We start from the raw sequence: 14,248 nt of genomic DNA, 5'->3' as shown, positions 1-14,248 counted from the left end.
AGGCCCGCCCGCCTCTTCCGGTCCCTCCCCCGTGAGCCAGCGCCTTTCCGGACCCTCCCCTAGGGGGCCCGCCCTTCCTTTTCCGGTCTCTTCCCCAATCTCCAGAGTTCTTTTTTTCCGGTCCCTACATGAGGCTCCGCCCCTTTGCTGTCACTTTTCCCGCCATCCCCATTGGCCAAAATCCGAGCCACACCCTCCGGTTGTGCTGAGACATGCCCCAGGTTGCCCGTCCCCGGAAGTGACGACCAAAGGCCCTCCTCTAAGGAAGTGACGGCAGAAGTGCCCTTGACAGGCGGGAGGGCCGGGCTGTGCATCTCGCGCTGCAGGGAGGTAAGAAGCCCATGTGGGTGGCTGGAGGTGGTGTCACGGCCGAGGCACGCTGCGGGCACGCTCCCGCGGGGTCCGGGGCCCGAGTGGGCGGAGGCCCCGGGCGGGAGGACTTGCCTTCGGAAGAGCCGGGGTCCCTGATGGGGTCGGATTTCCCCAGTTCCCTCCACACATGCGTCCCTTCTTTTTTAGTTACCCCCCATCTTCCTGTTTCTGTACCTTCTAGTTCCTCCATGAATTGTGGTTCCTCTTACCTGGTTTTTTTACAACCTCCCTTTTCCCTTAATTTCCCACTAAAACACTTATTAAAAGGAATTGAGAGCGTAAGGACTATGCAGACGGCCTAGTGTTCCAATGTTGACTCTTATGTAAGAGTAGTTGGGTTACTTTGGGCGTGCCACAACGGAGCCTCGGCTTCCTTAGCTGTAATACTGGCAATACTATATGTAGAAACTTTCTCAGAAGTTGATCTGGGAGGACATATAATGTATATAAGGCACTTGGCCCTTAGCAGTATTGTTTTTCCCCCTCCCATTCTTCTGTTGTAATAACACCAATATCCTGATTGCTTTCTGCTTGTCAACCCAATTTTCCTGTCCTGTTTTGCAATTCCTTCTTCCCTTTGATTCTCATTCTTCACTCACCTCCACTCCAGAAAGCTTATATAATTCCTGGCATTTTGCTTCCAGCCCTGAATCTTGAGTCCTCCAGTACTTCCAAATACCTTTCTCTGGTTCTCTGCCACAGCTCTTCCTGCCTCTTCCCCTCACAGATGGCTCAGCGACTTCTCCTGAGGAGGTTCCTGGCCTCCGTCATCTCCAGGAAATCCCCTCATGGTCGTTGGGCACCCCTCATCTCCAGGGCTCTGCAGACCCCACAACACATTCCTGGTGACCTGACAGTAACACCCAGGCAAGCCCGGACATTCTACACCACCAGAGTCTGTTCAACAACCTTTAACATCCAGGATGGACCCGACTTTCAAGACCGAGTTGTCAACAGTGAGACACCAGTGGTTGTGGATTTTCATGCACAGTGAGTCCTGGGGTCCAGGAGAAGACTGGGGTGTCGCTTGTTCAGATAATTTTGAGTGCCAGCTACGTCTCAATACCACGTTGGATGCTTCTGCTACCAATACTGGGAAGACCCAATCCGTGCTCTCAGAGATTGAGTGTCATCTGGTAGGGGACAGACCAGTAAACGGTCTTGAAGGCTCACTGTGATTAGTGCCGGGAACCACCAGTGTTCTGTAGTCACTGCCCAGATGGCTCAGAGCCATGTTCAGCTTGGACCAAAGCAGGGAAAATGCAACTAGAGCATCATCTGGCTTTTGGTGTATACCAGTTCCTTCCTGGGCCTGCAAATAAGCTTATTTTATTTGTAACATTTTACCACCCAAACTGGGAAGGGATAGCTAAAAGTTTTCAGTACCTCCACCTAGTGCCCACGCGTGCAGGGAATGGGCAGGAGTTTCTGTTCAGTGCTGTATGAGTTTGTTTTCGGGATGTTTTAGTGCCTACGGCCTACTGACTTTTAGCATGGCCTTCTTCACTTCTAGACTTTTGGGGCCTGGCTACAAAAAAACGGGACGAACGCCTCAATGAGATGTTCTAGAACAGTGGTTCTCGACCTTTCTAATGCCGCAACCCTTTAATACAGTTCCTCATGTTGTGGTGACCCCCAAACATAAAATTATTTTCGTTGCTACTTCATAACTGTAATTTTGCTACTGTTATGAACCGTAATGGAAATATCTGTGTTTTCCGATGGTCCGATTGTCGCGACCCACAGGTTGAGAACCAACAGCAGGGTCGCCTAAGACCATCGGAAAACACAGATATTTACATTACGTTTCATTAACAGTAGCAAAATTACAGTTATGAAGTAGCAACGAAAATAATTTTATGGTTGGGGGTCACCACAACATGAGGAACTGTATTAAAGGGTCGCGGCATTAGAACGGTCGAGAACCACTGTTCTAGAAGGAGCCAGTGTAACCTGAGTTACAAGTTGGGAGATTCTGCACAGATCACTGACAGATTCTTTTGCTTTTTTTCCTGTTTTCTCTGACTCACCATGTCACCCGGGGAAGGCCATTTGATGCCCTTGTACTTCCCTTTCTTCACTTGTAATAGGAGACAAGGTCTTGCAGACTGGGCTTTTAGGTGTTGAAATTCTGAATGGAAAGGGTTTTAAAGGCTGAAAATAAAATAGGAGTCAACAGCCAGGGATTCATGGACGGCAGAGCTGTTCTGCCCTCCTGGTGTAGTGAGCACTCCAGAGAGGGCTTCCAAAATGCGTGATAGCCTGGCTGGTATGCCTCTGTGGTTAGAGTGTTGGCCCTCACACCAAAGGGTCTCAAGTTTGAGTCCCAGTCAAGGTTGCATACCTGCGTTGCAGGTTTGCCCCTCGGCACCTGTCGGGGCACATGCAGGAGGCAACAGATCTCTCCCTCCCTCTTTCCCTTCCACTCTCTAAAAATCTATGTGAAATGAATGGTAAGTGGGGTGACACTTCATTTTCTTATCCAACAAGGAAACAGGGTGTGAATTTGTTCATTCAGTGCCAGGCACTGTCCTTAGTGCACATACCTAGGGATGACAACCTGTTCTTGAAAACTCACCACCTAGAAACACAGTGTTCAGTGCAGCGATAGCCACTGACACGGGGCCTGGGGAACACAGCGTAGCCTGGGGCTAAAAGAAGACGCTTGGAACACAGCCTTGAGTTGCAATCTCCGCTGTGCTTCTTACTAGCTGTGACCTTGCATAAGTTTCTTTCTTTTTTTTTTTTTTTATTTATTTTTTTACAGAGAGGAAGGGAGAGGGATAGAGAGTTAGAAACATCGATGAGAGAGAAACATTGATCAGCTGCCTCCTGCACACCCCCTACTGGGGATATGCCTGCAACCAAGGTACATGCCCTTGACCAGAATCGAACCTGGGATCTTTCAGTCCACAGGCCGATGCTCTATCCATTGAGCCAAACTGGTTAGGGCTGCATAAGTTTCTTAATCTGCATGGGCCTCCATTTCTCAGTTTTCTTTTCCTTTGCAGGGTGGAAGGTTCTGTGTAGGGAAAGCTGAGAAGGTCCTGGCACAGTGACTGACATGTTGTAGACACCGCCCAGCCATTGGTTTCTCCTCCTTTTAGTTCTGAGTCAATGAAGTCTTCAGTGTAATCCTACAGCTTACAAAGCATGTTTACCCGTTATTGCCTTCGCTGATGTCTCAAAGCAGCCCTGAGAGTAGTCTCTTTTTCAGATTAGGAAACCGGGCCCCAGAACGATCAGCTGTTTGGTGAGGAGCCTCTCTTTGAACCCAAGCCTTTTAACCTCAAATCCTGTGTTTTTCTATATGACAATACATTTATTTTAGCTCTGTCGAAGTAAGTGAAAAAACCTTTATAAGAGTCTTAGGATGAGGCCCAGTTACAGAGTCTCTTGGCATTGCCATTTGGCATAGCAGCATTACAGGTTAATATTCAAACGCTGTAAACAGAGGTAATAAGGACAAAAGGTCCCTCGGAAAGATGTGGGTCAAGGGCATGTTTTGGGGAGCCCATCGATCAGTTGGTGAGTGCTTTTGTGACAGGATGCTTCCTTTCTCCCCTTCCCAGGTGGTGTGGTCCCTGCAAGATCCTGGGGCCAAGGTTAGAGAAGGTGGTCGCCAAGCAGCATGGGAAGGTGGTGATGGCCAAGGTGGATATTGACGACCACACAGACCTTGCCATAGAGTATGAGGTATGGATGGGCAGGGGATTGCCACAGGGCAGTTGATTTGGGGGATGCTTGGGGCCACGGGATAGCTGGTGCAGGAGATGGATGTCTTGGAGACCAGTAAAGGGAGATGTCTTGATTTTCCTAGAGCTCTCAGTAATTCAGATCACTTTGCAAAGGTGACTCCATTGAACCTCTGAGCCACGTGTCTCTCTTACCACCTTTAGAAAGTAGAATGCACGACCAGGCAGTCCTCTGCATTTCTGGACGTGGATGCATTCCTTTGAACCTGAATTCACTCATCCATAGGTTGAGTCAGCAGTTGTTTGAGAGCCCTACAGTGTGCCAGGCATTCAGGCTCTGGCACAGATAAGATGGGCTCCTGTCCCGCCCTAGTGTAGTGGGACAGAACAAGCAGACAGGTCTTTTCCGTGTCGGGTGAGAAAAGACATGCACAAAAGAAGGGACTGATTGTATGGGGAGGGGGGACAGGATGGGGGGAGGAGGCATCATATTAAAGGGACTATGAGCAGAGCCATGAAGGACGCATGGTGAAGAAGGAAGGCCAAGAGCAGGGCATACACAAGGACATGCAGTAGTCTGATTTAGAGTCCCTTACATGCCAGTGCTGTTACTTGATGCTGTCCGAATGGCAGTGAACAAAACTGACAAAATCCTGCCTTCATGGAGCCTACATTCTGGTATTTTCAGTTAGGGTTAGCAAACTTTCTCTAAGGGACCAGGTGGTACATATTTGAGGATTCGTAGGGCATTGGTCTCTGTTGCAAATACTCAACTGTCATTGTAGCACTGAAGGGGCCATAGAAAGTATATAAACAAATAGGCGTGGTTATGTGCAAATAAAACTTTATTTACAAGAACAGGAAGTGGTCCGAGTTTGCCTATGGGCAGTAGTTCTCTGATTCCTATTTTAGATGATAAATGCTATTGAGAAAAATAAATCAGGGAGAGGCGGTGAGAGTGCTGAGCCTGGGGCTGGGGAGGGTATCCTTTTTAAAAAGGTGGGGTAAGAAAGGTCTCAGTGAGAAGTCCCTATCTAAGACCTGGAGGGAGTAGGGGGTGAACCATGCAGCTATTGAAGAGCAGTCTGGGCAGAGCAGACATCAGATGCAAAGGCCCTGAGGTCAGGTCTCACAGGTTTGCTCACAGAATAGCAGGGCCTGTGTGCCTGCAGCAGAGCTCGCTTAAAATACCAAACCAGATGTTGGTATTTAAAACTCGAAGATTTCACATGAATATCCAGATTTCTGTTTCTCTGGAAATACCTGGATCTGGCTGGAATGAATCACTTCCCCTTCCTCCTTCAGATAACAAGTGACTGAAAGAGGGGGCCTCCTTCTCAGAATTTGGAAGTTCAGGCAGAGATGCGAATCCTCCAGCCTGTCCTGTAGCAGGAAGTGCGGGTGGAGGGTGGAGCCCGATGAGCTGGGACTGAGGGATCACCTGAAGGAAAATCAGGCTGCCCTGGCCAGAGGCAAAGGAAACCAATGCTGGGCAGGCAAAGCCATTAATGACTGCTGCAGGTGGGTGGGGGTGTTACCAAGGTAGACCATCTGTTACCTGGGAGAGAGGAGCCCTCAGCTTTCCTCTTCTTGAGGGAAAGATTTCCATCAAGAGACAAAGTGTAGAAAAGTAAGCCAGAGTTTACTGACCACAGCGAAAACACATTAAGGACCTGGAAACAGGGACCATTGCTCTACTGATTGCCAGTCTCATGGGTCCCGTAGAGGTCAGGGGACATGTGCCCGAGGCAGAAGGGAATGGCACCTGCGTGCTCCCTGGAGGGAGAGTGCCCTGGGACCTTCATTTTCAGGGGTTTTAAAGTCTGGATGTTTAGGGGAGGTCTTAGGGGCAGGTCAATAGAATATTCACCAACTTTATGCTGATGTACCAAAAGGAGATTTTTTCCTTTTAATTTGTCTGTCCTTGGGTGTGGTTGGCAAATGGCACTTAATCGGATTTCTGTTATCTGTATCCCTGTGTAGGGTGATTTAAGCTATTTACTCTCTGGTTGGGAAGAAGTACAAACCTTTTACTCTTTTTTTTTTTTAAATATATTTTTATTGATTTCAGAGAGAGGGAGAGGGAGAGAGAGAAACATCAGTGATGAGAGAGAATCATTGATCAGCTGCTTCCTGCACACCCCACACTGGGGATCAAGCCTGCAGCCCGGGCATATGCCCTGACCAGGAATCAAACTGAAACCTCCTGGCTCATAGATCAATACTCCTGGGCATTCCCAGGGTGATGGGCAGGCTTAAAGTCTTATGCTCCATTTGGCACTGCCGGACACCACAGCTTCAGCCTCAGCCAGTGGAACCTCAGCAGACACAACCATGTGCCAGGAATGTGGTAACAGTGCAGATGAAAAGAAGAGTAACCCAATCCTTGCCAATGGGGGTCACACTGGTGGTGAGAGTTCCCAGGCCACCCCACCTGCATTCCAGGGGGCCTGGTGATGTAGGGCTGGACACCGAGGTCCTGTGTTAAGCCTAGAAAGTGGTGCAGGGGTGGGGGTGGGGGGTGGGAGACATGACTCATAAGATAAGATCTCTCTCCTTCTCTCACTGTCCAGATAGTATGTGTGGGTCACACAGAAAGACCCCAAGGCGGCTGGGCCCAGCCACCTGAGCCCAACCTCCTTGTTTTGCCAAGCCCTGGGCAGATGTCACTGCAGGCTTAGGAAGCTCCAGCAGGGATGCTTCCTGACCCTCCCCCAGCCCTTCCTTCCTTCCTTCACACCTGTTCTTTTGGAAGAGAGCCTGAGGAAGATGTGTCAGCTAAGAAATCCGTAGTACCTCCTGGGATAGCTTCCTCCAAGGCCTGAAGTGCTTTTCCAAATGTTGGATAACGTGTTGGAGAAACTGCTTAAAATTATATGCATGGAATTAGGCATCTCTTCCCAAGCCCTCCTGACAGCCCCCATGCCCAGTACACCCTCATGGGTCTCTTTCCTCATGCAAAAATACCCTTCCCCTCACATCCCATTTTTTTTTTTTTTTATGTTTTTGTTGATTTTTAGGGAGACGGATAGAGAGATAGAAACATCAATGAAAGAGAAACATCATTGATGGGCTGCCTCCTGCACGCCCTCTACTGGGGATCGAGCCCCAACCTGGGCATGTGCCCTGACCGGGAATCGAACCAACGACCTCTTGGTTCTTGGGTTGACGCTCATCCACTGAGCCACACCAGCCAGGCTCATCCTACTTTTTATGCTTCAGTCAACTGCCCACCCTAGCATTTCACTGTCTTCCAAAGGAGATGGAAGGGAAAGTCACTCAGGGCCTTGGGGTTTTGGTGTTTGTTGGCAGCCCCCTCGCCCAGACTCTGTGCTGCCCTGGCTTGGGGGCATGAAGCGCTCTTGCTCTCCCAGCTCCTGGTTCCCGCAGAATGCTGGGTATCCCAGGATCTCCCAGCTACGGGGAAATTGTGGATCCAGGTGTGGATCTTTGAGCCTTTATGTTTTCCTCTGGGCTCTGCTTCTGACCTCATCCTTGGAGTTTTACCCTTTTATTTTCTAATCCTACAGAGTGCCCTTCAAAAAGCATTAGAAAAACGGCCAAGTAACTCTAAGGGGGAAAGTCACCTGTAATCTTACCATCCAAACAGCCACTGCCAACTTTTAGGGTCCCTCGTTTGGGGTTTTGTTAGTTTGTTTGGTTTTTTTTTTCATGTTCCATATAACTTCATAGACAGTTCATAGCTGGAATGTACTGTATGCTTCAATCATTACCATATCCCCTGTTGTGAACATCTTCTAAATCAGTGCTTCTCAAACATGAATATGACCTGGGATGTTGAAAAGCAGACTGATTCAGTAGGTCCAGGTAGGACCCAAGATTCTGCATTTCTAACAAGCTTCCTGGTGACGCCACTGGGAGTCTGGGACCAAGTATCAAGGAGCAAAATTCCTGGCTGATGTGGCTCAGTGGTTGCAATCGACCTATTAAAAATTTATCCAATCCACCAGGAGGCCACAGTTCAATTCCTTGGCGGGGAGAAAGTGGAGGGAAGGTGGGGAGGGGCGTGCAGGAGGCAGCCGATCAATGATTCTCTCATTCTCTCTCACACCGATGTTTCTGTCTCTCCTCTCCCTCTCCCTTCCTCTCTGAAATCAATAGAAATATATTTTAGGAAAAAAAGTTCTAAAGCCCTGGGCTGGCTGTGGGCCATGATACTCTTGCAAAGGCCCTTCTCACCTGTCAACCTGTCAACGAGAGGGTTCCCTCCTGGTGGTTTGGAAAAAATTTTAATGACGTGTGTCCACAATTACAATATCATACAGAACAGTATCCCCACCCTAAAATTCCCTGTGCTCCCCTTCTCTCCCCTCCTCCCCGTGAACACCTGCCAACCACTGACCTTTTTACTGTCTCCACAGTGTGGCCTCTTCCAGAAGGTCATGGAGTTGGATTTGATTTTTTTCAATAGTAGTTTTCCAAGAATCCTCCTGTATCTAAAAGCTTTTACAAAGCACTTAGCGTTTCTCGTTTGAAGCCTAGCATCCTTTTAACACTTCCCTGCTTGTGCTTCCTAGCCTGCGGGGACTCGGTATTTACCTCCAACTCCTCGTTCTTGGGCCGAGATACCGGGTAATTTGATCACTGCTTCGTGGCTCTGCCCCTTGTCACTCAATCTGTGTGCCTCAGTCTTCTCGTCTTGAAAATGACCCCAACTTGAGGCAAGAATTTATGAGATAGCACACACAAGTGGCTAGGAGCACTTAAAAAGCGCCCAGTATGTGGCAACCAGGGTGCCAGTGATCTCTCCCTTTTCATTAGTTCTGCAGTTAGCTAGGAGGAGGTCGCCAGTCCCTTGCAAAACCTAGCACTATGCCAGTCCCTTGGTAGATCCTTAACAGTTGGAGGAAACTGGGGTGAGATGCTTGCAGGGCCATAAGCTCCAGGAGGATGTGCCCAGGACCTGTGCACTTCCCTAAGTCCGTGTTTATAGGCACCAGCCCCTCCTGATTTGTGAGCCAAACTCAGGATCAGCAAAGCCATATCCTCCTCCTCGGGGGTGAGGGGAGCCCACGCACAGCCCCGGTACCCCTGCAGTGTTCGGAAAATCCGGGCTCTGGCATGCCCCTGGCTCTGTGTGTGCATATGTGTGTAAGCTTAAACTTCAAAGAACGCTCTTGATCAGTAATGACAGACCTTGGTTGTCAGGAAAATACAGTCATGGCGTATGCTGTACACCCAACGGCTGCACGATCTGTATGTGCGAGCACATGTGTGGCTACACTGTGCCATCATGACAGGACTTATCTGGAGTTCTTGCGGAAAACCGGTCCACTTCATTCCTGCTTAGAGGACATGTAGAAACAATTCAGTCACTTCACATGCAATGACATACAGCTTTTGTTTCTATTAAGAAACAGAGGACAAAGTCATGGCCAGCCATGTAGCTCAGACAAGCAAAGAAACACTGATAATTTAAAAAAAAGAGAGAGGACAGGGTGGGATCCAGTGGTCGGCAAACTCATTAGTCAACAGAGCCAAATATCAACAGTACAACGATTGAAATTTCTTTTGAGAGCCAAATTTTTTAAACTTAAACTTCTTCTAACACCACTTCTTCAAAATAGACTCGCCCAGGCCATGGTATTTTGTAGAAGAGCCACACTCAAGGGGCCAAAGAGCCACATGTGGCTTGCAAGCCGCAGTTTGCCGACCACAGAGCAAGGCCAAATTAAAGTTAGTGCTTGAAAAGTTGCCAGAGTCGAGGCTGCTCCCCTCACAGACCACTAGAGGGTGCAAAAGAACAAAGCACCAGCCCTGTAATCTTACCATCAAACCATGTGCCGGAATGGTTCCTGTTGCTTCCTGGAGCAAACGTGTCTGGAGACAGGGCACGCCACGTGCTGGACCCTTACACTTCATGCCATCACCCAGGCCAGAGTCAAGAGTGACAAGGACAGGAACCAGTGACATGCGTGGGCTCCCCACCCATGCCACCCACATCAGCCCCAGGCTGGTCCTTCAAGGGCCCTGAAGACACTAACAAAGACAGGGACTGTGTCATCTTACCTTTGGGGCGTTTGTCCCAAAGGCCGTTAGGAGAGGGTGCAAGGCCTGCCCCATGAAGTCTGTGCGTGGCCTGCGGTTCTTTGTAACTGACATGCGTACAGCTGAACATTGTAAGTCCTAAGACTGGCTCCTAAGGATGACTCATGGGCAGGACAGCACCCGGGATAAGTGAAGACCTGGTGTGTTTGTTTAAATCACTGCTGTAGTTAACTTTGTGTAAGATAAATCAGTGTTTATCTTGTTGTGTTTATATATATATTTTTTTTCCAAGTGGCCACCAGTGGCAGGCAGAGAGCCCAGGGAACAGAAAAATGCTCAGTGTTATTGTCAGCAAATCGTGTTACAAAGCGCCATGGGCCTTATTTACATACCATGTCATCCATGCAGGTCCCCTGAGGGAGCTTGAGAGGATGCTTCATAGGCCAAGAATGCTGCCTCCAACCCCCATAATAAATAATCGCCAGACCATATACTGCTGAGCCCTCTTCCCACACTGTCCGGTGCCAGTTGGGGACTTTCTGGACCCCTTTAACCATCATGGCGTTGAGCTCAAGTGGTTCTCATGGGGCCCTGGGTTAGGCTTTCCTGACCTGCCCCAGGCAGCCACCATATGTTGAGTGCCCACTGTGTACCAGGCACCATGCCAGGTTCTAACACTGCTGGCAGCCCTGCCAGGTGCAAGGCACTGTGCTGAGAATCTGTATGAATTATTTCATTCAGTCCCCACAGCCTCTAATATGAGTCCTGTTAATATCTCCGGTTTGCTGATGATAACACTGATACATAAGAGTGACAAAGTGGCTTGCCCGGAGTGGCCCATGATGGGTTCAGCCAGCTTCAGAGCCCAAGCTCCTAACCACTCAGCTGTATATGTGAACCTTTAGTCCCTAACCCACACCGACAACTAGATAACTACCACCCCTGTTTGATGCAAGAGGACCCTGAACTCCAAAGGAGTGTGACCTGGCCACAGCCCCCAGCCAGTGAGTCGTAAAGCCAGATTCAGACTCCATCTCCTGGTCTCCCCTCTCCCAGGCTGCCCCCCCCCGGGAGAGTTCTCTTAGCCCCTCAGCTCTGCCCCGCCCCAGCCGGGCCTGCAGCTGCATGGGTTATTTTAATCTCCTGTCATTCCAGCCAAACCACTGGGCCAGTGAGTCAGTCATGCGGTTGTGGGAGGAAGGGTACTTCTGGGAGCCCACAATGGAAAAGTTTCTCCAGGGGGGACCTCCAGCCCTGCAGTACCCTGCACCAAGGGGAGGGGCCCGCCCAGGGCTTTGGGCAGTCACTGCCCTGCGTGAGCCACCAGCCTTCCGCACAGAGGCCTGGGGAGGGCAACTGAGGAGTTCACGTCACCTCTGAATGACTTGGCCTCCCTTGTCCCCTCCGTCTAGGTGTCAGCTGTGCCCACCGTGCTGGCCATCAAGAATGGGGACGTGGTGGACAAGTTTGTGGGCATCAAGGATGAGGATCAGCTGGAGGCTTTCATGAAGAAGCTGATTGCCTGACAAGCAGGAAAGAACCCTGATGCTCTTGCCCGCTGGGGCCCCGTGGTCCTGGGAGGACCCTGATAGAACTCAGTCCTGTGCAGGCCCTTCCCACCTCCTCCCTTCTGTCTGGCCCCTGAGGGCCCATGTTTGGAGACCAGGCCTCCAAGCACGGATCCTCCAGTGCTTCCAGCCCGGCTGACTGCCAGGGTGGCCACCAGAGGAATGGTGCTGCTGCTGATCTGGGGACAGCGGTCTCCCACACTCTCAGTGTCCGCTCCCTCTAGGGCTGTCGCAGCTCTCCCAAGGTGCTTGGAGAGCCTGGGCCAGCCCGCTGCGTTCCTGTCCCCAGTAACAGCTTGTCCTCATCTCCCAGGGCCCTTCTGATCCTAACCCTAGTGCCTGGCTCATCCACCTCCTGCATTTTTCTTTCCTGCTGTTGTTTTGTAAAAAGAAACCCAAACAAGTGAGAGTAATATATAATTCTCTCATTTTTTGTAGGTCTGTAATAAAGAACTTTATGTGATCCTTCTACCTCCTGCTGTGAAGAACAGACAGACCCTGGGCCCCACACTAAATTACTCTGTAGCCACCACCACTCCCCACCCCCCACCCCCGGGCCACCTTCCTTTTTTCCTGCCAGGCACAAAGGCAATGAACACATTGGGCTCAGAGAGTCCTGCCGACTCAGACTCCACCCTCCCTCACCGTTAGCCGGCCCTTTGGTTCTCTGAGCAGGAGGCTCTGCTATGAACAAACGAGACCAATAAAATGGAGGTTTGCACTGTCGCCGACTTCCATCTGTGGCTCTGGGAGCACTTGAGACCCCTTCCCAGGCCGGGCTGCTCTCCCCGTCTCTGACTTTCCGCCGCCCACTTGCCCTTGATCAGCCCTCTCCCTACTAACACTTGTCAGTGATGGCCACTGTTCTAGAGGCACCTTCACACACAAGACAGGGTGGTCATTGTCCCCATTACACAGATGAGGACACTGAGGCTCACAGGCCACAGATCCAAGGTTTCTACCCAGACACATGGTTGCCTCTGAAGCCTGGGCTGTTACAACTGGTCCCCTTGATCCTCTGGGGCCTCCTTCTCTACTGACTGGCACATGGCCACTCCCATGTGGCGCCTGGCCCCTGAGGGAGCCCGCCAGCTGTCCATACTGCAGGAACCCCTCAGCCTTGGAGCTGGGCTCCATTCCCAGCTCCCTGAGGCCCACGGAGGAGGGCCAGGCAGACCAGACTGCCAGCCGAGGGGCCTGCCTCCATCTCCTTCCTGGGTTTGAGCTGCCCCATGGCTGGGTTGCCCAGATGGGTGCCAGATTCCCAGGAGCCATGGGTGCTGGACAGCAGGGTATCCTGGCACCCTCCCCTAGGTCCTGGGTGCTGTGTCCACACTTCTCAGTGGCTTGCCTGTTCCCATCGGAGCTACCTGAGTTACTCAGGTCTTCAAGGGGTCCGCCCAGGGACTGCCTTGGAAGGCTGCTGTGTTGATCAGGAAAGGGAGGGAGGTGGCCTCCAAAGTGGGGTGTGGGGTGTGGGGCCTGTGGCCTCAGAAAGATGGCAGGCCTGGGGTCTCAGGCCACGGAGGGGGAAATAGACCAGCAACGGGTGATGATGCAGAAAGCCATGTGTCATGAGTGAGAGCACTTCCTGGGTGCCAGGCACTGGTCTCAGCACCTCGCCCCCAGCAGCCCCACTAGGTTAGCATTACCCTTGTTCCCTTTTACACATGAGAGCAGCTCTGAGAGCGTGAGGACCTAAGACCATGAGGCCCACAGGTACCTGGGCTGGGGCTCAAGGCCAGGCAGGCTGGCCCCTCCCCTATTAGCTTATAAAGTGTAGTTTTGTGAGATCTTAATCCCACAACCGGCTGATGAGGCAGGTAGTGACAGCTCGTTTTATGGAAGAGGCACTGATGCCAAGCTTTCAAAGACACCCAGAGAGTAAGGGGCAGGGCCAGAATCCAGAGCCGAGGCACCCTGACTCCCGAGCCCGGGCCCTTTCCACTATACCCACTGCCACTCCTTAAAAGGTGCCCTTTGTCAAGCGATTTCCACACACATTACCTCATTTAATTCCTCTCTTGTGAGGCAAGCATTTCTATATTACAGGTGAAGCAACTGGTTCAGAGAAATTCACTTGCCCAAGGTCACATCAATGCCTAAAAATAAAAAGTGACGATGCCAGATTTGAGCCCAGGTAGGGGTCTGGCCTCTGCCCTGGGTGGGTGTGGAGAAGGCCTGGCAGAGGTCTGGCAGGGCCTCAGCTCCCTCTCCTTAAAAGGTGTGCTGGCGCGAGGTGAGTTGGTGGCCATGGCCTCCCAGGTTGGCAACCGCTGCCCGTGAGGCTGCTCCTGGCCTGAGTCACTGGCCGTGAGCACAGAATCCTCAGGGGGATCCCCTTTGCCTAATTCCGTGGCGCTGAACTCACCAGGTGCTGCTGGCTCTGCAGCGTTGCCCCACTGCTGCCCTGTGGGTGCCCCTCGGCTCCTGGGCCTGTGGCAGAGGGGTTAGCAGTGCAGCTGCAGGGCCCGGTGGTCCTGCCGGGGGGCACGGGCACCAGCCTCCTATACTCTGAAGCACAGACACCTGCTGAGCCCAGGAAAAGGGGTCACAGCCACAGGCTCCCCCAGCTGCTGGCCGTCCTGGGTGTGGCTTCTGGGT

At 51.3% G+C, this 14,248-nt stretch overlaps 1 protein-coding gene across 3 annotated transcripts; it reads left to right on the top strand.

The window, feature by feature from the left end:
* Positions 1–247: 247 nt before the first annotated feature.
* TXN2 (thioredoxin 2) lies at positions 248–12,370 on the top strand. Of its 3 annotated transcripts, XM_080661087.1 has the most exons (5): positions 266–330; positions 1,100–1,362; positions 3,945–4,068; positions 11,489–11,610; positions 12,084–12,210. In XM_080661087.1, the coding sequence occupies exons 2-4, from the start codon at positions 1,100–1,102 to the stop codon at positions 11,600–11,602; spliced, it is 501 nt and encodes a 166-aa protein (XP_080517213.1). In that variant the 5' UTR covers positions 266–330; the 3' UTR covers positions 11,603–11,610; positions 12,084–12,210. The 3 variants fall into 3 exon arrangements, with proteins under 3 accessions (XP_080517212.1, XP_080517211.1, XP_080517213.1); XM_080661086.1 differs by having other exon boundaries at positions 248–330; positions 1,075–1,362; positions 11,489–12,370; XM_080661085.1 differs by having other exon boundaries at positions 260–330; positions 11,489–12,370.
* The last annotated feature ends 1,878 nt before the right edge of the window (positions 12,371–14,248 follow it).

This window comes from Plecotus auritus, assembly GCF_963455305.1.
Source record: "Plecotus auritus genome assembly, chromosome: 3".
In the NCBI taxonomy this organism is placed as follows: domain Eukaryota; kingdom Metazoa; phylum Chordata; class Mammalia; order Chiroptera; family Vespertilionidae; genus Plecotus; species Plecotus auritus.
The sequence above is the reverse complement of the archived record's forward strand: the minus strand, read 5'-3'. Positions and strand labels throughout refer to the sequence as shown.